Source organism: Podarcis pityusensis (genome assembly GCF_964106645.2).
Source record: "Podarcis pityusensis genome assembly, chromosome: 7".
Lineage (NCBI taxonomy): Eukaryota > Metazoa > Chordata > Lepidosauria > Squamata > Lacertidae > Podarcis > Podarcis pityusensis.
The window spans coordinates 44,692,078-44,710,039 of record NC_138031.1 but is presented as its reverse complement, the minus strand read 5'-3'; the positions used below and the strand labels follow the sequence as shown (position 1 = coordinate 44,710,039).

Sequence of the window (17,962 nt, the reverse complement as noted above, 5' to 3'; positions counted from 1 at the left end):
TCTATGCTCTCCTGACAAGATATTCTGCCCAATATAAATTACTGCAGGGATATTTTAACAGAAGGAACACAGAAGAGCTCGAGTGCACTGACAACTCAAAAAATATGTCAAATGAAGCCAAGAACATTTCACAGATCCGCAGGGCAGGGACAGGGATTCACTTATCCCAAGTGCAGCAAAGGCAAGGACCCACCACATCCACACTAGTAAGTACACTGGCCACAAACAGGTCTTGAAAAAACTCATGGGGACAGAAATCCAGAAATCTTGTACCTGCAGGGAGCATATGCAACTACTACAGTGTGCAAAATTTTTGCACAGACTGCCGTCTGCTCTGCCTTGTCCTTTACCTACCTGAGACAACTAAAGAACTCAAGAACATTTCTATTATCTCAATTTCTTTCTTTTTTAAAACTTTTAAAAAACTTGACTGCCAAGCTCAAAATATATACTTTGAATAAAAATTAAGTCAGTCAATCAGTTACTTTTACATGTCATATTATCTTAAAGCACAATCCTAACCATGTTTAATCAGAAGTAAGCCATACTGAATTCAATGGGGCTTGCTCCCAGGTAAGTGGAATTAGGGTTGTAGCTTTGGAGCATTTTTAATGGAGAAGTGGTTAATAAATTACATCCTATCCCATTCACATGTGTGGGTTATGTATGCTTACTGGTAATGTCCACTGCAGCTTAATTTCCCTAAAAAAAGAAATTCTACCATCTTTATTTATTTAAATTTATGTCTCACAAGGGATTCGTTTCATTCCAATTTATTGTACAATTATAGATTTCTGGGGGTTCAAAACAGAGAAAATAAAATTTGATGAAAATAAAATTTGATGTGGTCATTACAAGAGCAATAATGTGTTAACTACTTGGGATGAACATGACAGATGCAAATGCTAGCATAAAAATATAGAATGAATCTCTTTACTCAGCTGAAAAATACACATTATAAATGTATTCAGGTATTAATATAGGCTTCATAGCATTTATATCTCAGTGTTTGAAAATAAACCCATGCATGTTAAGGAGGCAGAGGCTGACAGTATTGAACGCTGCATTGTTCTTGATTTGTCTGGGAGTAAACATAGGCTGCTCAAGGTCAGTGCTGGGAATTGGTAGCAAAATGGTACACAGGCTCTCCTCTTCTTTGGTAGCACATAAAGAGGGGGAATGCACAAGGGAAGACTAGCTTGGCTCAGAGGGAAACTTCAAAGAGAAAGCAGAACTCAAGGGTGGCCGATACAATAACAAAAAAGGGGCCTGAAACCCAGAACTTACTTTATTTGATTACTGGGAGTGGAGCTAACTCCCTGGATTGTAGAATGGGGTTTATAGGATTACCACAATAGATATTTAGATGTGTTGTATAAGCATGCAAACAAAGCCTGTTCTGAACTTCCTACTTCTGGGATAAGAGACTAATCAGGACACCCTCATTAAAATGCCAGAGGATTTGGGGGCTGTGAGGGTCCTCTGAGCTAGGAGGAGGTGTGAGGAAACTTTATAGTGTAAATGTTTTTTTTTCTTTAATTCTCTCTTCACTGTGAAATGTTTCTATGGAAGGCTGAATGTTGGAACAAAAACTGGGGTGACAGTAGGAAGATATAGAAGTCATCAGCAAAGAGCAAATGGAAGGGAAAAGTGCTGGAATAATAATAGTAATAATATTTATTATTTATACCCCGCCCATCTGGCTGGGTTTCCCCAGCCACTCTGGAAGGCTTCCAACAAAACACTAAAATACCATAACCTATTAAACATTAAAAGCTGCCCTAAACAGGGCTGCCTTCAGATGTCTTCTAAAAGTTTGGTAGTTATTTTTCTCTTTGACATCTCGTGGAACAAGCTATGACCAGAACTACATGATTGTCAATGAAATGAAAAGCTGTTACAGGTGTTCAAATCATATAATCATCAAATTGCAGAGTTGGAAAGGACCATGGGGGTCATCAAGTCCAACTCCTTGCAACCCAGGAATCTTTTTGTCCAACCATGACAGCAGAGCTTGTGGCTGATTAACTGATGCTGTAGCTTTACATTTCACTGCACTGTGAACTTTCATTTTCACTTTCTCCAGGTCTTCCCCATTTGGCCTTTCAGGCTATTTTGACCAAGCCATGCCTAGCTGCCCTACAATTGCACTGCAAGGGGTTGGACTAGATGACTCCTGGGATCCCTTCCGACGCTACAATTCCATGATTCTGTGATGTCAGCTGATTGTCCGGGCTTGCAGAGCGCTGTACTTTTGCCCAGATGGTTTGATTTCAAACTGCATGGGCAAAACCAGGTCACCTGACTAGAGTGTGATGTGGCCTGCAGGGGAGGGCAAGGGAGATAAGCACCCAGCTTGCTGGTCAGATCCTTCTGCCCGTCCTTGCTCTACAGCGAAATCACATGCTGGCTTGTTGAGAAAGGTAAGATGGGAAGTCACAAAGCAAGACTGTAGCTGAACACATGCATGGGCAGGAGCCACAAGCCTGGCTGTCTACCAAGGACAAAGGTTTGCGCTTGTCACTGATCCCGAACATCCTCCAAGTTGTGCAGAAGTGAGACAGCACCTCAGACATCATGCTGAACTTTGGAGGTAGGGAAAGCGCCAGAACCACTACTAGGATGAGCCTCACACATGCTCAGTTTATTCATTTTTGTAAACAGGGAAAGGATGCTTGCAATGGAATTGGTAGAAAGTAAATTTTGATGAGCCCTGTATATGGAGTAGAATTAAATTCAAAATAAGCAATGGGATTTAAGCATCCACCGGCTTATGCTCTCAGCAAAAGAACCAAGTCAAACAAAGCATTACAGTAAGTGCACAACAGGCAACTTTATCTTTGTTTTTTTTCTTGACTTAATTACAGGTGTGGACTGGCGATGTTCCTGGGGACAACAGTGTATGGGGAAGAGGATTTAACTCTTTTCTCCCCAGCTGTGATTCGACTACACACACACACACACACACACACACACACACACAGCAGTTATAAGGCTTAGAAACAAGTTTTCAGTGATGACAATGGAAGTGTTTTGTCCCTAAGTCTCCTACCTGCACGGGGGCACTTTTCATTTGGAACACAGCTAGAAAGGAAGAGTTAAACAACTCCTCTCTGCGCTTTGTGGTCCCAATGGAAAAATTGTCCCTATGACTGTAATTAAATAAAGAAAAAAAACACAGACAGCTAAGCAATTAAGCTAACTTCTGGTTTTGCCCTCAGCCAACAACAAATCAGAGCAGCAGACATGAGAATCTGAAGAGAGAGAAGAGAAATTCTGATTGCAAAAACATAGTTTGAGAGGGTATGAGGAGTGTCAATAACAGGGGGAAGTAAAATTTTGTGGCCCTCTCCCCCTTGTGTGATTTCATATAATGCATGCCATAAGAACAGGTACGGTTTTATTGGCCAAAGCTCCAGGTTGGAAATAATGCCTTCAGATCCAAAGGCTCTTCCTCACCTCGTGGCTGTCTTTTAACAAAGCATTGGGAAACAAATCTCAAAAGGGGCAAAGCTTTCCAAATGCAAAGCCAGCAAAAAAGTGGAACAAAGCCAGCAAGAAACAGCAGAGGACTTGGCAGCTATATACTGAAGCTTCAAACATACCCTGTGGGTGGCCATGGGTGTTGGCTGTAAAGCTACAAGCAGACTCTGTTTAGTCCTGCAATTATACACAAGAAGTATATTAAACTGCTTTGAAACCATATAGCAATTTAGGAAAGACTAGCATAGCAGAAGCTGGGGCGCTAACTTCATGAATTCTCAGAAAAGTAAGTTATATGAATTGTTACGTTTCTTCATGCTTGGACACAGAGCTTTTCTTAAATTTTGATCATGTGTTTGTAAGGTGGCAGTGCTGCTGCTGGGTCCACCACAGATTACTGGGTCCCAACCCACCAGCTGAAGACCAGACTATTACTGCTCCTCTATGATGCCAGAGTTCTGGGGTTTTTTGGATTGCTTGTGAACAACTTATGATATTTTTGTTCCTCATTTACCATCACACTCTTCCTACAAATTCATAATTTAGTACTCTAAACTAAAACTGGTAAAAATAAATAAATACTGGCATGTTGCAACCCCTCATATTCTAGAAAGATCCCAATCTCTCCTGAAATCACAAATACTACAGGTCTGGCTTCCATAGATTTTTTTTCTTAATTTATACAAAAAAGAAAGCTGACACAAGGGAACACAATCTTGCAGTTAGTTAGTTTACAATTAGTTATTCTGTACCAATAATGGATCAAGACACTATAGCATCACCTGTGAACTGAAAAACACTTGTGGGGGGTGGAATTCATTCCTTAGTGAGAGCCGCTCATTTGACTATGCAAATTTTAATGACTTTGTGAGCAGGCGCAGTAGATTTTGTGTGTGGTTCAAACAGAAGTGACACCACCACTACCACCAAGATCTAATATATTAAATCTAGCAGGCAGTGTTGCATCAATCTCTCTAGATGCCTGCTCAATATAAGAAATGACATAATAACTATTTCCTGTTATAACTAAATGCAATTTCTCCTTACCCAGGAAACAGATTTATTTATTTAAGACATATACAGTCATACCTTGGAATTCAAATAGCTTAGTTGCCAAACGTTTTGGCTCCCGAACGATCAAAAACTGGAAGTGATTGTTCCAGTTTTTGAATGTTCTTTTGGAAGCTGAAAGTCTGGTGGGGCCTCCACACAGCCAACTGGAAGCCATGCCTTGGAAGTCGAACATTTGGGAAGTCGAATGGACTTCGGGAACAGATTCCGTTCAACTTCCAAGGTACATCTGTATATACCATTTAATCATCAGCATATCTTAGTGGAACATGTAAAAATAATGCACACAGGGAATAATACCTTTAGAAATAATTATGAAATCTAACTTAAACTCAAACGCTGCCTTAAAATGCCTGCTAAAACAAGAAAGTCTTTGTCATGCACCTGAATTTTGCAAGGTGGGTGCCTATTTAATCTCAGGTGGGCCTATTACACTGAATGCATGGCGCCTAACAAACAGTTGGACCTGATTAAGCAAGGAGGACCCAAAGTAAAATGTGACTTCCACATGCATATTCCCTGCTGAATCAGAAACTGAAATGCCAATTGATACTGCACACATAATTCTAGCCACCAATCACTACTTGCAGGAAGCATGTGGGAGGTCTGAAACTAGGCTTCACTCCCACAGACTAAATTACTAGTGCTGTCAAAGATGACAGTGATGATCATCTGATTGGCATACTCAAATCACTGTTTGCGATTTCAGTCATTGAGTCTATATAAAAAATAATTTGAAGGTTTTAAAAACCTATTACTCAAGCCCAACTCTAGACCAACACTACTCACTAGAGTACTGTAAGTACATAAAATTTACAGTTACCCAGGTAACTTGTTTCCTTTAAAATGAAAGAAGATTACATTAAAATTAGCAAAGATGCATCATTTGTTCAGGTGCATGTCAGTAAATGCTTTTGTCCAGGACTATGTACATGTTTATTACGTAGCAAATATTTGTCTAAAAATGTAATTATTTTATGTTTAATTGTTCAGATACACCCTCTATCCGAGATTCTGATGGCAGAAAATTCTTCCCTCTTCCAGGTCCAAAAGAAAGCCAACCCCCTTCTTCTAAAGCAGATGACTCAAATGCTAAGTTGGAACCCATTATTCTGAAGTGATATTGTGCGGAAGGGCTGACAAAATTTCAACAGAAAGTGTCAAAGAAAAACAGCAAAAGAATCTGGTTTATGAGTGATGTGGGTCAGTTACTCATGGGTTCTGTGTAGAGAAACAAAATCCACTAGTGTGTTTCATTTAGCAAAATCCTTTCCAACTACGACTTTACGTGTATGGATTCACCTTCAAGTGAAGTGGTTTTGCACCAAGTAAGAAGGTTACAGAGGTCAGAGGATAGAAGTGAGTAAATTAACAAGGCTGCCAGAGACATGCAACATAGTCCTTAGAATTACCTTGAATCAGGATATTTAGTAAGTGTGGCCAAGCTGCTGGTATACATGTGCCCACCCACATCAATATGTACCGGTGCATTGGATTTTGTGAGCTGGGCTGGCGTGGGGATGCCTTGATTGTTCAAAGGAGATGCAGGGGACCTAGTGATCAGAGGTCTTGACATATTGGGCCGACTGTCCTGTGAAAAGACACAAACACCATTAGGAATTTGAGTTTCTATTTTAGAAAAGCCAACAACACAGCTAAGTTCACATTTAAGACTGAATAAAACATCACCAGCACCAAACCTCAGTCTCCATCTTTAAATATAGCTCAAGAAGTCAGTTAAACTTGAAATCTAGTTACATTGCAAGATGGGGGGGGGGGGGGAATAAAGACAGTGTTCTTTGAACACACACTATGGAAAAGCAGTATTTTCAAACTTCTGTTTAAAAATGAAAACTAGCTCATGCTTCAGAGCTAGATTAAGTCACTAATAATGACAAAGATCAAAAAATACAAAGGGAGAGGAGAGAAGCAGGATTTTGCTATGTCCCAAACCCACCTATGCGCTATGCAGTTAAAATAGGTAAATACCAACCCTCAGCTCTTCCATTCTGCCAACTCTTCTCTTGAATTTCCAATTCACATATCACGCAAACAGAAGAGGAAACACCTGGACTAGCCAACTGTTCATGTACTGTAAAACACGGGGCACCGAGAGCCTTTGAGAAAGACATTTTCCATGTAAATATTATACAAGTTGTGACAGATGCCCCTCTGCACCCAAAGAGGCTGCTATCCCCAGAGCAGCTTCCTGAAGAAATCTCCAAAAGGGAGAACCACAAGCAGATGCAGATGAAACAAACGCCTCAGTCAAACTGGAAATGCAATGTCAGTAAACTACAAGCGCTAGCCCTGTGCAAAGAGTCAGGGTGGGGCAGAGCGAAGCAAAGCATTTTGCTGAAGCCAGCAAGGCAGACCAGTTTCAAAATTCTGGAATGTAAACAAAACAAAACCTGGGCACATTTCTAAGGCAACGGCACTTCCTCTTACCATATTCACTCAAGGATGTAGCTGGGATATACCAACTGAGGATACAGAATACTCCCCAGATTTTTTGTTTAGGGTTGTACGCATATTATCAGCAATAACCTGTGAGGACTCAACTAATCAGACAGGCATAGGGTTGCACTGTTAATCCCAATTACCCATCATAAAATGAGAACAACCCCACAGTGTTATTAGGATTATTGGGCCATTGGGATAAGCACTGTAAATCATTTTGCATATAAAGGGGCTAAGAGGCTGATAAAATTATAATGAGCTTCACCAGAGTATTTATAGTTCTGCACAGCGGAGAACAAATATAATATTAACACATTTCCATTTGTAGGAGGCCCAAACATTGTATTACCACATCATTTTAAAAGATGAATCTGTACCTGACCATTTAAAATATTCTTTCACTAAAACGGTTGGACGTTATTCAATATTTGTGATGTCTGCCTAAGTCTGCCTGAACCATCTGGATCATTCACAGCGAAAAGAGGCAACTGCGTATACTGGGCAATGTAACTGAGCATACTAAAGTATGCCTGACATAAGATAACACTTAAGTGGAAAAAAAATACTTCAATCTACTACATTCGTTCAAAACAGTAGCTCAAACGTAAAAAGAACAACATGAGAGATTTTATAACTGAAACTAGGTTTAAGGGTCAGAGTTGCAGAATGCATTCAAGCTTCTTGGATATTGGGCCCAGACAATTACCGTATTTTTCGTCCCATAGGACGCTCCGTCCCACAGGACGCACCTTGTTTTTTGGGGGGGAAATAAAGGGAAAAAAATTCCCTTTATTTCCCCCCCCAAAACCAGGTCGGGGAACAGCGATATGGCGGCGCTCCGCCTCCCCACTATCCCCCGAGCTTGTGTGGCTGGCCCTGGGGAGAAGCACACTTCTCCCCAGTGCCAGCCTCCAAATCAGGTCGAGGAACAGCGGGATGGCGGCGCTGCGCCTCCCTGCTGTCCCCCAAGCTTGTGGGGCTGGCCGATGTCTGCCCGGCGCGCGGGGTGCTCTGCTTCAGGGCGCTCTGCCTGCCGAGTGGCAGGCTGCTATCCGCAGTGTGGGGAGCCCTGTGGGAACTCCCGCAGGGCTCCCCATGCTGCGGATGTCTGCCCAGCGCACGGGGCGCTCTGCTTCAGGGCGCCCCGCCCGCTGGGCGGCAGGCTGCTATCTGCAGTGTGGGGAGCCCTGCGGGAACTCCCGCAGGGCTCCCCAGACTTGCTGATAGCTTCCTGAAGCCTGGAGAGCGAGAGGGGTTGGTGCGCACCGACCCCTCTCGCTCTCCAAGCTTCAGCGAAAGCCTGCATTCGCCCCATAGGACGCACACAGATTTCCCCTTCATTTTTGGAGGGGAAAAAGTGCGTCCTATAGGGCGAAAAATACGGTAGGTCCAAAGGACAGCAAACAAAGCAATAATGTAAGCAAAGAGAGAGAGTTAAGATGTGACTTCTATCATTGTTATTTGAAGAATGCTATTTTCTTAGGGTTTGGAAAGACTGAAAGCCCTACTTGGAGAACAACAAAAACAGGTCTACACATCCCACAACCACCTTGAGTGGGAAGACTGTACATTCTTTTAACATAATGCTAGGAAAGAGAGAAGAAAAATAAAATGTTTAGGAGATGGCCATAGATAAAATGAAGAGATTGGGAATATAACAAATAATAGCTTTGTGGCCTATATGAAACATACTGTGGGTTGTATCCAATGCTAGTCCTACTCAGAGTAGACCCATTGAAACTAATAGGCACAACTAATCCGTTCCATAAATTTTAATGGGTTTACTCTGAGTTGGATAAAGCTCTGTATGATTTTCTTTATGATTTCCCCCCATATCTATTATAATTTAGAATACAATAGTGTCAAAAAGACTTTGAAGAAAATATTTTCATAAAGGAAATCTGGCATGTTCTAATGTATCATCTTCCTCAGGTTTCTTACTAGAACTTAAGCAGCAGGTTTAGTTCTGAAAAATGACTCTCTTTAAGACACAAGTGGAAAAGTACAGTATATCCTATATAATAAAATCTAACCCAAGATTGCTCACTATAGGACATGAAACTGGACTCTCTACCTTTAATAAACAACACAACTTTAAAACATAGCTCACAACATTCAAGTTTACTATAAATCCTTACTAGAAAGCACTCCTTTCCCTGACAAATATGTCTGGCTGATATTTGTTGGGCTTATTTCACAGCAGGGGTGGGGAACCTGTGGCTCTTCAGATGCTGTTGAACTAAACCTCCTGCCCATCATTGACCATGCTGACTGGGGAAGATGGGAGCTACAGCCTGACAACATCCAGAGAGCCACAGGTTCCCTGTCTCTGGCTTATAGCAAAGGAACAGGTGAGAGATCCCAATAATTGTATTGAACATGTACTATGAGGCACCTTTCTATGCAGAACACTAAACCCTTCAAATGGGGGGGGGGGGGGGAGAGAGAGCAACACTCTCCTGATATGTACCGACAAATCTTCCATTTAAGGTATCTGCCTCTCCTGATTTCATACAACTTCAGGAGTTGTAAGAGGAGAGCCATGTGTCCAACAGAATGACAATCTCATCGAAGATTTTGCCATTACTGTTAAGAAATATTTTGTATGAAGACTGATCTAGAAAGGTTTTTCCATTAAAGTAGTACATGCAAATGCTCTAGTACAATATGCAAGACACATATCATTTTGCAAAAGCAGAGACTTTTGTTCCCTATGAAGGATGAGAACGGAATGAAATATGAAATAATGCATCTGACATTTTATACATGGTGTCAGTTAATAGGAAAATGCATACTTTAGGAATGGCACTACTACAGAAATTCACAAACAGCACCTCACCTTGATTATCATTCCCAAAATTCTGAACGCTTTAAAATTATGCTACGCTTTCATTGCAGCCCACTGTGCACATGCATCCTGGGAGTTCTGATGTGTGTGTGTGTGTTTAATGTGGATGCAACATTCATTCTGCACTTTTGTGACACTTTAAAATACTGTCCTAGCTGAACCTATTTCTCTTTCTTGCAATGATTCTAAAGTACATGTGCACATAAGCAGGTACTACAATTATTTGTCCAGCTTAAGAACACTACAAGTGATGCAATCTTGATCAAATAGACACACACACAAATATGTATAAATGTGTTTTCACAACTTAAAATACCTCAAATCCCATGCTGCACTGACCCTCAGGTAAATATGCAAATATACCTGACCAGATCCAGTGCTCTCATGCAGGTATTATGTAATGCATGCAGTTTCTGATGAATTTCATCATTTCCCTGCATCTTCTAAGAGAAATCAATTCAATACTCAGTAATTTTAGCAGAAAGGTTTTGAGTTACTACTTTTCAGTTTATTTCAGTACCAACAGAGCCAAATATCTACCAACCAAAAAGTCTTTTCTCATACAAATGTGTGTTTGTGACCTCAAATTTTCCTTTTCTACTGATGCTAGTTTCTTAAAACCCTTAATGCTCAAATGTTACCAACACTCAAATACTACTATTTTGTATTGTGGTGTTTTGCTTTCCTTTTAAATTTCAAATTAATTCTTACAACATTCCTGTGATACTTCAATATTATTATCCCCATATCACAGGTGTGTGTGAGAGAGACAGAGAGAAAACATGGGAGGAGCCTGCTAGTCAAGGACCATCATCATTTATATTTTGGAAGCTAGAAACAGCAGGATTCTTATGAACACTACAGAATAAAAATGAATTAAAACTTAATGGAAAGTTAATCCTTCACTTTCTGTAGGTTCACATGATGCTAGAATCTGAGTCAATTGCTGGAACCATTTCTTCAGTTGTTTTCTGTGTATCATGTATGAAATAGTTCTCTCCACTGCTATGACAAACACAAACTTATGAAATAACTCGTTTTCAGGAATGAAGAACTCTGAATCACTGCAAATATGATGTCAAAATATGAACTGAATACATCTGTAGGAATGCAGAAAAACGTTGCGATGGTCCTAGACAAATTCTCTCCCTATCCTGTGTGTGAAAAACTATTTTTAAAAAACACAACAGAAGCAATCAGAAGCAATTCCAAAACCATGTGATCGGCTTCAAATCAACTTGATTTATACATTTGCACTAACACTTATTTATACAAATTAACAACATGACTGTTCATAACCAAACTGTACCACAGCTGTTCCTACTAGAACAAAATGCACATGAAAAAGCTCTTCTTAAGAATCACTATACGTACAATACTCTCAATTATGTATGCAGATTGAAACCTAAATGTCCTGCAACACAATACTGTATGCCATCCCTATAACTTAGAAAAAAATATCTATAAATATAATTAAATAAATATATCTTCAACATGCTCCCTGAGATGTCAACAGAATATTTAAGAACTGGCTATATATGATACTTCTCCCAGTCCTGCCCATAATTATTATGGAGTCTCTGGCACGATACTGCTGCAACCTGCTACACCTACAGCATTTTTACATTCATATCCTGCTTGCAGACTTCCATAGGCATCTGGCTAACTCCTGTGAGAACATGATGCTGTGCTACATGAGCCTTGGGTCTGATTCAGCAGGGCTTTTATAATGTTATAATGCTTTTGTACTTTTACTTACACTTTTTAAATGGATAATATACAAAGTAGCACACAAACTCATGCAATATTAGGATAACAACCATAACTTACTGCATGTAGTATGACAACACAGCGGGCACTCTTAACTGCTGTGTTCTCTAATGTGGACATATATATACGACTAGTAGCATATGTATTTTAAGATGACCATCCACTGATGATTTCTATTTTGTAAATTTGTAAGAAAATAACATCGATCAATGCCAACATCCTTTGAAAAGTTGCTTTGGGAAATAATAGAACTGAGCCAAATTTTCAACCTCATACATTTGGCAATGCCACATATGGGGAAATGCCGGGCGCACCCGCAACCCAGCAACGCCGGCCAGAATGGCCAATGATCAGAGATGATGGGAACTGTAGTGCAACAACCTCTCAAGGGCCACAAGTTACCCATCCCTGCGCTATATAGGAATTGTCAGGTGGTGCAAAGTCATACCGTCCTCATTCTGAATCCCAGGCCCACTCTAGCCATGCCAGATTCCAGAGATATGGAATGACACATCTTAAGCATGCATTCCATCAACAACAGTGAGATGTACACTCCTATATGCATTCAAATGTGCATTCCAATATTCAATAAGCCTGACTGACGCTTTTCATTTTCGTGCGCTGAGTGCAGCAAAAGAGGAACTTTCAGCCTTGTTGCAACAGGGTCAAATGTCCTTCTCCCGCAAACACTTTCACGTCCTTTCAAATACCACCACCCCCCCAAATTCCCCAATGAAAGGGTAGTTTTGTAGGACACAAAATTATTCAGGATATTTGATCCCCAAGTTTTGACACAGCTCCAGGAATCAATATGTCTTCCTTTGCAGGGGTGGGGTCAGGGAGCGAATACCTGATTGTTCTTGACTTGTGCCAAGGTAGTTCACTCTTCCAGGGTTTGACAAAAGTGATTGTTCTCTTTTGTCTGCACTTACGAAGCACAGAAGTACTCAATTATTTCTTCTGGAACTTCAGCGGCACATTCCCTTGGGATTGTTCCAGATAATCTACCTAACAGCAAGGAGAAGCTAACACCCATCGTAAAACGTTCGGAAGGCGCATTAGATGTTTATTCTCCCCTTGGCAATTTCACCCTCAGAAGTGAAGAAAAAAAACCTCTGCCAATTGCCATCTTTGCTGAGAGAGCACAGATATAATTTCACCCTGGGAAAGTTGCAGGTTTGGACACTCTGGGGTGACAGGAGACCTCTACAATCCAGTAGCTCCTTTGAATCAGAGGTTGGCCAGTGATATAAAAGCAATCCCTTCCCTTGAATCTGCCAGCCTCTTCTTTTATCAGCTTTAAAAAATAAGTATTCAAACATCTAAAATACTTAGAAATTCAGCACTATCATCTTGACATAATGCACATATACTACAAAGACATACTGTACTATACTACAGAGACATATATGTATGCTACAGAGACATAGTATATTAACTAGTGAATAAAGCTTGTGTTCTACAAGAATAGGTATCTTCCTGACTAACATTGCAAATGCTTCCTATTTACACAAGCCCATACGTATGGTAGTGCAGGATCACGTGCGTCACACATTTATTAAAAGTATTTTTAACCTGCTCTTCAGCTCAAAAAGTACAGGCAACCCCCGTTTTGCATGCATTCAAAGAACATGCAAACATGGGTCATTTTTGGAACTGGAAGAGGGCACAATGGAGGCTGGATGTAACAGGCAGGCATATGCGTGCTCTGCAGGAGCGCACAGTGACTTGTAACGCAACCCCCGTGCAAATCAGGTGTTGCCTGTACCTCAGACCAGCTCATAATGATCAGTAATAAGACCATCCCTACCCTCAGGCTCATAATCTTAAAAAAACAAAACAAAAAACCGCAACACAAAAGGTTAAAGGATTGGGAGCAAGGCTGGAAAAGGCAAACAGACTAAGTACAGATGCATTTCTCTCCATTATGGAAAGAAACACCAGGGATCCCAAATGGATTTTGTGGGCTGGTGAACTGTAGGTGAACTGTGGCCTCATCTCTGCCCCCACTCCACAATTTATTAGCAAGAACTGCTGCTTATGCACATGTATTAACTTAGCCTAGCCTACCCCACAGGGCTACTATTCCTAATATTTATTTGACTTCTTAGCTGCCCATCACTGTATGGTTTAAAAATAAGTTACAGTTACAGGAAGAGGGTGGCTCCTACTGCTAAGATAAAAGGGTGGTAGGTAATGTACACAACTGAGAGTTCCTGAATGCAAAAGCAAGTTACAAATATGTCATTCACAATAGCCCCCTTGCTTTAATCGCAACATTTCATAAGTCCTCCTAATCACAGCAAAATACCAAAACAAACAAACAGTTTGCCAACCCTGATACATAAAAACAAGCAAAAAACTACTCCCAAGTACGTATGTGCAGTTTCACAAATTTAGCGTTTGAACTACCAACTCTTGGCCTAGCCTACCTCCCAGGGCTGTGCTTAAGATAAAAAAGTGGGTAGGGAGAAGGGAAAGAAAAGGTACACAGCCTGGGGCTCCCAGGAGAAAAATCAAGATACAAAATATACAACAAGTGGCAACAAATATGTGCAGTTTCACAGCTCTCAGCAAAACTCATGCACAAAACATTTTGCCAACTCTGATAAACAAAACTACTACTGTGTTACGGTACAGTCCCTAGATGAACAGTAACCTTGCTGCAGCTGCAAAGGGTTTGCAGATTCATTTCACATTTTTGTTTATGATGATTGTATATTAATAAATAACAGCCCAGTGATCACAAGCAGAATAGTAGTGACTGGATGGAAAACAAAAAAAGCAGGGTGGGAATCTTACAACAGCACCCTTTTTTTCTAGGAAATTGCTTTTGAGTAGAACATACCAAAATAAGCAAATTAGGTTTTTCTCTGTAAAGGCAGCCCATTTGGGGATGAAGAAAATATTGGGGACATGGACTAAAGCACTTAAACATACATACCTCAGTATCTTTGTCCATCCTGCATATAGCAGGAACTACTAGTCTCTCCTACTCTCTTGTACTGCTCTGGGAGAACCTCTTCCCAAGTACCAGGTGAAGGTGGTCCACATACCTTTCTTTAATTGCTCAGCAATGGTGATTAAGCATCCTAAGCAATGGTGTTTACTGCTAATTGCTGCACCCTTAAAGCTGCCTCTGCTTTCTAACTTTCTTCAGAAGTATTTGATTGACTTTTTTTTTTTTGTAAACGGAAAAAAGAAAAGCAAGAGGCAGGAGCCCCTGCTGGCTCATAGTCGGGTACATGTGTATCCCCTGTAATCCCCTCCCCCTGTCAGCAGCCCTGGAGGAAAATAGCAGCTATGATGAGTTAAACTTCCATACGGAAATGCAAACTTGCATAAAGAAAAAAGCAGCCTACTAGGATTAGAATTTTGTGCACATAATGTGAAGAGAAATCATGTCCTTTTGATGTTCATAAATGCCATTTAAAATAAAGGTTAGTTTCAATATAATGAAATCACGACACTTCACACTCAGACACGGAGGTATGTCGAGTTGTTTCCATATGGAATCAGGAAAGCAGACTTAGGAGGTTGTAAAAGACCTGTCTTCACCCTTTGTAAAAGAACTGCTCCTCAAATCCTAAAAGCCACAGAAGCATGGAAATGGTGCGTGAGGAAGATGGCATGCAGGCAGTAGGTGTAAAGCTGGGAGGCGAGCAAGCACAAGGCCATGCAGGTCACGCTGCATTTCGTGGGATAAGAAGGCATGCAGTTGTGTTTCACTCAGTGTAGCAGTGCTGCAAAGCTCAGAGAGAGCTGGCTTCTGGGTGAACCGTCAACCAAGCTTCAGGTCTGACCCAAGCAACAGAAAACTTGAATTGTGGAGGGGTGTGTGTGTGTTCTGTCATGTTCCTTTTCTCCTCTGAAGCCAGCACACTACGTGGACTAAGGAAAAGGCAAAGAGCTGAATTCTCTCCTGCAGTTCCAATAATACTTTTTCCTACTGTATGCTTTGGAGGGTGTCCCAGAGAAGCAGTGGGAGGACGCTTTAAACCAACAGGAGGCAACACAGCAGGCCTCCCACCAATCCTATCACTCTAGCCCATCATTCCCTGGTAAGGGAGTTGCAGAGGTGGAGGGGGTTGCCCCAAGTAGGTATGTGTGCTATTTATTCCTGCAAAAGCATTCTGGAAGTTCTCCTGCACAAGCCTCAATGAGATCAGCACAAGAAAACCTCTAGGTAGATTGTGCCTCACACATGCATTATCTATTTGTTTAAGCTACCATTTAACATGATCCATACTGTGTGCATAGACTAATCAATCATGTATTATAGTCACTTGAATCTATTTATCTGAAACTAGGGGTTGCCTTAATAAGGTTTTGTTTTTGGTTTTAAAAAAACCAACCCCACTCCTCCTCCAAATGATACTGTTTTGTTTGGAAGACTTTGTTAATTAGCTTCTTTTTCTTCTTCTTATCTCTACATTAAATAGGAGCCAAGTCACGTTGGAGTAGTAATAAGGAATGGGGTTAGCTTGCCAGTGATTTGTGTGAAGGGGCCACAGCTGGGACGGCCAGGAGCAAAATGTGGTCACTGAACTCTGCAGTACCAAACGGTGACCTGCAGCTGAATTCTTTACAACAGGAGTATATTTGCTACTGCAAACAAAAGAACATTTCAGAAGCACATTAGTCTGAGAAAGTGGTTTTTGAGAAGATGAAAGGGGAAAAAAGAAAACATTGCCACTTGAAAACTGCATCACATTGCATACCACGGCACAGTTATGGTGGCAACCCCAGAACATTTCTTTCCACTGTAATTACTAAACAAGAGGAATGCTATCTTCGGGGCCTAATTAGATATTACACAAGACACAGAGCTGCCACTGCTCTGCATTGTGTTCCCTGGTAAAATCCTTTATGAATATTTGTTCTGTAAGTTGTGAATAATCATCCAAGTATATACTAAGGACATTAACTGTATTTTTCTTTTTGCGTATTCTGTTATATAATATTTCAAGAAAGAAAGAAAGATTATGATACCCAGTATTTCCCCTGCCCCTCACTTTCCTACCTGCCAATATTCCAAAGCTCAGAAATAGAGCAATATGGTGCCTCTGCTCATTTTTGTCAGTTATGTTCACCCATCCCCATCCATACATATAAACACACACCTCAACACATTTATTCATATAGGGCATAAAAAATAAGCAATAGATGATTTGAATACAAAGGAATCCTAAGAAGTATTATGACCGTATGACCAAAGGGAAAATGAGCATCCCTTCTAGAAAAAGCAAATTGTTTGTCAAAATAGAACTTCCATGTGCAGCAATTGTCTATCTGAGGTCAGGTTTTGAATTCTATTTATTTGGTCACAAGACCCTCTGGTTTCCTTTTAAAATGTCCTCCCCCCCCCTTTGTGTCCTTTTGCCACCCACCTCTCTCCTTGGTCTTGTGCAAACCCTTTTCAAAGAGTTTTGACGTGTAAATTTACTCTTGAATAAGCTTCAACAAGATTCCTTTCAATTTTATTTTTCTTTAATTACTCATTTTAGGAAATGATAATTTTGTAGTCATTTAAGGTTCCATGTAAGGTGAAGAAATGCTTTTTGCAAGTCTAAAGTAGAAAGTACCCTCCCATTACAATCCTAATGCAGCCGGGCTGACCAGAGCTTTGCCAGGAAACTGCCTCTGGCAGGAAAAATGCTCTCACACTCCTTACTTTCCTGTGCGTAGATCATGTATAGTCTGTAAAATGACTCAACGTTAGCTATTTAAACACATTCAAAGTTCTGAAGGGGTCATAGAAACATATAATTGTAGAGTTGGAAGGGAAGCCAAGGACCATCTAGTCCAACAGATTCTCTTCCTCAGCTTCCTGCCCCTCCTGAATTTCATTCTCACACAGTAGCAAACTCACAGGGGATCCTATCTTCTGATTCACTGGAGCAGGCATCCCCAGACTCGGCCCTCCGGCTGTTTTGGGACTACAACTCCCATCATCCCTAGCTAACAGGACCAGTGATCAGGGATGATGGGAATTGTATTCCCAAAACAGCTGGAGGGCTGAGGTTGGGGGTGCCTGCACTGGAGAGAGCCATGCAGCCACTCCAAATTTTCCAGCTCTCTCTCTCCCTGTATCATGTTGTAAATGAGCCTTCTTCAGCTTCATGAGGAAAGGGGAAGGATGGAACTCCTGCTGCCACTCACTTTTTCATCTTTCTCTCCTGCTAAAGCCCAGACTTGTTGAGAGGGTGGCAGCCTCAGTGGCGCCCCTCTGGAGGCTTCACCCAGGGCAGAAACCCTGGCTAGACCCCCCCTCCCCCTAGCTATGGCTCTAGATCAGCAATCATAGCTGCCAAAATTGGGAGGGGGGCA

General features: G+C 41.1%; 1 protein-coding gene across 8 annotated transcripts in view; it reads right to left on the bottom strand.

Annotated features, from left to right (window-relative positions):
• KCTD1 (potassium channel tetramerization domain containing 1) overlaps positions 1-17,962 on the bottom strand; it is a 51,083-nt gene that overhangs the window by 18,106 nt on the left and 15,015 nt on the right. For 3 of the 8 annotated variants that reach the window (XM_081014442.1, XM_081014441.1, XM_081014435.1), the window contains exon 2: positions 5,967-6,145. In XM_081014442.1, the coding sequence (XP_080870568.1) occupies positions 5,967-6,130 (164 nt within the window). In that variant the 5' untranslated portion in view covers positions 6,131-6,145. Of the gene's footprint in view, positions 1-5,966; positions 6,146-6,547; positions 7,694-17,962 lie in introns of those variants that run through there. The other 5 variants (XM_081014438.1, XM_081014437.1, XM_081014439.1 and 2 more) reach the window with 3 other exon arrangements.